The sequence below is a fragment of the Coffea arabica genome, chromosome 1c (assembly GCF_036785885.1).
Source record: "Coffea arabica cultivar ET-39 chromosome 1c, Coffea Arabica ET-39 HiFi, whole genome shotgun sequence".
Lineage (NCBI taxonomy): Eukaryota > Viridiplantae > Streptophyta > Magnoliopsida > Gentianales > Rubiaceae > Coffea > Coffea arabica.
In genome coordinates this window covers 1,636,090-1,640,662 of record NC_092310.1, presented here as the reverse complement: position 1 = coordinate 1,640,662, position 4,573 = coordinate 1,636,090, and the positions used below count along the sequence as shown (strand labels likewise).

Sequence of the window (4,573 nt, the reverse complement as noted above, 5' to 3'; positions counted from 1 at the left end):
AATAAATCTTCTCACTACTCGCGAGGAAATGATCCCACTGAAGAAAGGAGAGCCTTGATGAAAGCTGCAAATGAGGAGACCTCTTGATGAACCCTTATCTTCGCAACCTTATTTTTATTTTTCTGCTCCTCTGCTATCAATCTATTGACCAAACAACTCACAGAAATGGATGTTCTTCCGGAGGACATCCTGATGGAGATCTTGGTGAGATTACCCGTGAAATGTTTGTTCCAATTCAAATGCGTTAACAAATCTTGGTGCTCTTTGATCAAAAGCCCCCGTTTCACGCATTTGCATGTCACTCGAGCCAAGAACGGCGATCAGGAAGGTGCCATCCTGGTGAAGCGCTTCATCAAGGATGAGAGAAAAATTGTTTTATCATTCCATTCAAAGGATGAATCTTTATCTCTCCAGGTTGTGGCCCCTGATTTTGAGGTGCCGTACTCAACATACGTCAATATGATTTTGGTCGGCACATGCTATGGCATAATTTGTCTTAAAAGTAATGAATCGGGTGGTATTTATTTGTGCAATCCTGCAACTCGAGAGTTTCTTGCACTCCCTGATCCTCCCTTTCATTGCCCACAAGGGTATTTTTGCCAGGTGGCTGAAATGGGGTTTGGGTTTGATGCAATCAGTGACGATTTCAAGATCATCACTTTTACAGGAATTACTCCTAAGGAATACAATTATGATCTTAATTCCTGCAAGGTTGAAATATACAGTCTCAGTACTAATTCTTGGAGAGAACTCGATCCAGACGTCAAACTGCCGGAAGGGGTGTATAACCCGCGCTTCTCTGTTTTATTTAATGGATGCTTCCATTGGTGCACACCATTAATTACTGATTCTTTTGCCCTCCAGATCCTTTCTTTTGAATTGAGCACTGAGCAATTTCGAGAATTTCAATTTCCTGATGGAGCACCAGACACTGAAGGAGAATATGGCATTCAGAAACTCATTGTCTTGGACAATTCACTTGCCATGATATGGTATGACATTACAGGGAGTCAAATTTCGGATCAGCATTTCGACATATGGGTGATGATGGAGTACGGCGTGCAGGAGTCTTGGGTTAAAAAGTTTTCCATAGGACCACTCTGAGGAATCGACTGCCCGTTATCTTCGTGGAACAGTAATAAACTGCTTTGGGAAATGAGCAATGGACAGTTGGCTTCATGTGCTGTCCTAGGTGATAATCGAGGAAGTCTTACAAAATATAACATTCATGGGTTTCCAACCACCCTGCAAGCTGATATTTATCATGAAAGTTTGGTTGCTCTCGGTGAACTATGCGGTCGTCGAATGAACTGAACTGGAGATCAAATGGGGAATTGGAAAAATCATGCTCGTTAGATGAGTTTAATATTGGTCGTATTTTTTTGGTTTGATGCCTTAGCTTTTACAATAAGTCTTTTCATTTGAATCATATGTTAGAAATTTGAACTTTATGATTGTTACTTGGTGCCTGTTTGTTCTCTGAACCTTCTTTGTTCTTGTTATATCAAAGTTAAAGAGGAGAAGAATGAGTTCCCCAAGGCTTCCCGTTGCCTAGAAAGTTGGACAAATTACACTTTACCCTCATGTGATTTAGTGTTTTTCTATATAATCCCTTATAGTTTCAAAATCCATACATAACCCTCTCATGATTTGAATTAAAGTGTCAAAGTGACGAAAATTATCATTCGTAACGGAGTCACTTAAAATATCAAAAATACTCTTATGTAAAGTTGAAAATTATTTATTAACCAAGGGGGATTATGTGTATATTTTGAAAATCATAAGGGGGTTGTATGATAAAGTATTAAATCATAAATGGGTCATATGGTAAAACACAAAATCATACGGGATTAGTGTGTCATGTACGTATAAGGGTAATTTTGACATTTTTAAAGGTTTAGTTACAAATGATCATTTTCATCACTTTGACACTTTAATCCAAACTATTATGGGATTAAGTATAGTTTTTGAAACTATAGGGGGGTTATATAAAAAATTACTAAATCACAGGGTGTAAAGTGTAATTTGTCCTAGAAAGTGTAATCGAATACTAGAAAATTCAACCCCAATACAATTACTCTGTCTTTATTGCTGGTGACCCCTTTGGTTTTTGAAAGAGATGGGAGTTGTAGCATTGGAATGAGATATTTATCCCTTACATGTGCTTTGGAGTACTTTAGTAACCAGAATTTGCAACTGGCAAAATGAACCAGAATGGAGAATCAAGTAGCTTAGGAGGCTCTTGGTTCTTGCTTTGGAATTGGAAAGGGAAATGGAATGCTGGATAGAGGGCCCATTAATGAGGATTTTGGTCAATTTCTCCCAATTTAGTCGGGAATCATGAATGGCTAAATTTTAAGATATGATTTCAATATTTCAATTCTCATTGTATTGGATCAAATGCACAGTATTAAAATTATTGTAATTTCAAATACCAAAACCTCTGAACCAAGCGGTCCATTGATTTAATAGAGAAATGGGTTGGATGGTTGAGAACATGGGAGTATAAGTGAGAGGGTTCAAACACTTTAAAAAAAATTAACTAACTTTAGTAAATTGTGTGGACAACGAAAAAGGGATTTTGCGTACTGATATTTAACCATGGTTTTCAGCATTTGGAGTCACAATATGAGTCTCGCTGGACTTCAGTTTTTCGAAGAGTGAAAACTTTCAACTTCTGCTTCTTTATGATTCTGTCGAGGGGATTTGGAAACCATGGACCAAGTTCTTTTCCAACATGTGCCTATGTCTGCCGCAAACATTGCCACAGAGGTCCTTATTTGGAACCACAAAATAGATTCACATATCAAATTAGTTAGAAATAAAATTTAGGAACTACATTGGCACTAGTACAAAAGTTTATAAACGAAATTGGCTATTTACCCAAACCAATTTATCAAACTATCACCAATTTTGCCGGTCTTACGGAATGGCGGATTAGCCATTAAAATTTCTTGACTATCAATTGCATGTCTGCATATAGTTGATATATGATTTAATTGTTTTTCTTTTTCATTTTTTCCTTTCTCCTATCAATTCATGCCATAGAAATCTCTCCCATATAATATTACCTTGTGGACCAATAATATCAACAGATTCAGTAATATTTTTGAACTTTACATGAGTCACAAAAATATCAAATTGCTACAAATGACAGTGGTTCTTATGAAAATACCAACCCAAATACAAATACACAATGCTATTAAACACTAAACATGTCGCTGTTCATCCTATTTCTTAACTGAATATGAGAGAATTTCCAAGTTGATGATGAATTTTAAAAAATTTCTGCAAAAGGGGTGTTTTAAGTGTAGAATTCCACCAATGCAGTGCCCCATTGAATTTCCAATCTGCAAAAGAAAAAAAAAAAGGAAATTACTTCATACCTCGCATTAAACAGATGTGAGGCACGGAGCCTTTTATTTTTCAATCCAAGGCTCATGCGTTTCTTTTCTTTTCATTTTTTTGGGCAAAACTAAGCAGGCCGTTTCCTTTTGGAGTGTGGATTTTGTTTTTTCTTTTGTGAAATTATGGAGAACGAATTTTGATAGGTTGCAATTTGTTGCTAAATTTATAATTATTTGTCCCTTGACCTTAGCCAAATATTGTATTAATTGATGAATTCTACTCATATTTGGTTAATGGTCCTAATTGTGTCAAACATTTAGCAATAGATTGCCTAAACTTCAGCAGGAATATGAATGATTTACAGGAGTTGTAAATTGTTTGATTCTCTAGCCTATAAGTTCTTGGGCGCTAAAGCAAACATTGCAACTTAGCACATGAGCAACATGGCTCATGTATGGTACCATTTTTTCCCTTTTTGTTTTAATCAAACAAGTCACATGTTGTATACTTGACCACAGAAAAAGAAAACATGTTGACCATAAAATGTTGCTTGTTTAAAATTAAATAAAATACTAATGCTATTACACCTTTTACTTTCCCAACTTAACAATAGAAATCAGTTTATCAAACTATCTCCAATTTTTCCAGTCTTATGGAATGGCAGATTAGTCATTAAAATTTCTTGTTGCAAATAGTTGATATATGGTTTAATGGCTTTTCTTTTTCATATTTTTTCCTTTCTCGTGTCGATTTATGCCATAGAAATCCCTCCCAAATAATATGACCCTATGGACCAATAACATTAATAGATGTAGTACTGCTTTTGAACTTTATAGGTTTGGTTTGTTCTTCCACACAATTTAAGAAAAGTTAATTAATTTTGTTGGAAGAATAAATCTAGCGTATTATCTTTCTAAAATTCCCTTACATTAAATGGAGTATAACTAATTAGCTTTACATTAAATAAGTTTGGTTATACTCAATAACAACTTACATTAAAAATAAAGTATTTTAGAGAAATTATAAGTTAATTACATTCTTCAATTGAATAGTGGATTATAATTTAGAAGAATGAAAAAGTAAAATAAACCTAACAAAGTGGGACATAGGGAGTAAAATTTAATCAACAGTTCTATAAATAGGCTCAGTTATCCCTAATAGAAGTATAATCTTCCACTCTCCACAACCAAAAATTTTATGTGCCAATTGCTATACTGTTGTTGGG

General features: G+C 34.9%; 1 protein-coding gene across 1 annotated transcript; it reads left to right on the top strand.

The window, feature by feature from the left end:
- On the top strand, positions 1 to 1,451 carry LOC113735873 (F-box/kelch-repeat protein At3g06240-like). Its single transcript, XM_027262867.2, has one exon. It carries the CDS (start codon positions 166 to 168, stop codon positions 1,102 to 1,104), a length of 939 nt encoding a protein of 312 aa, XP_027118668.2. The 5' UTR covers positions 1 to 165; the 3' UTR covers positions 1,105 to 1,451.
- The last annotated feature ends 3,122 nt before the right edge of the window (positions 1,452 to 4,573 follow it).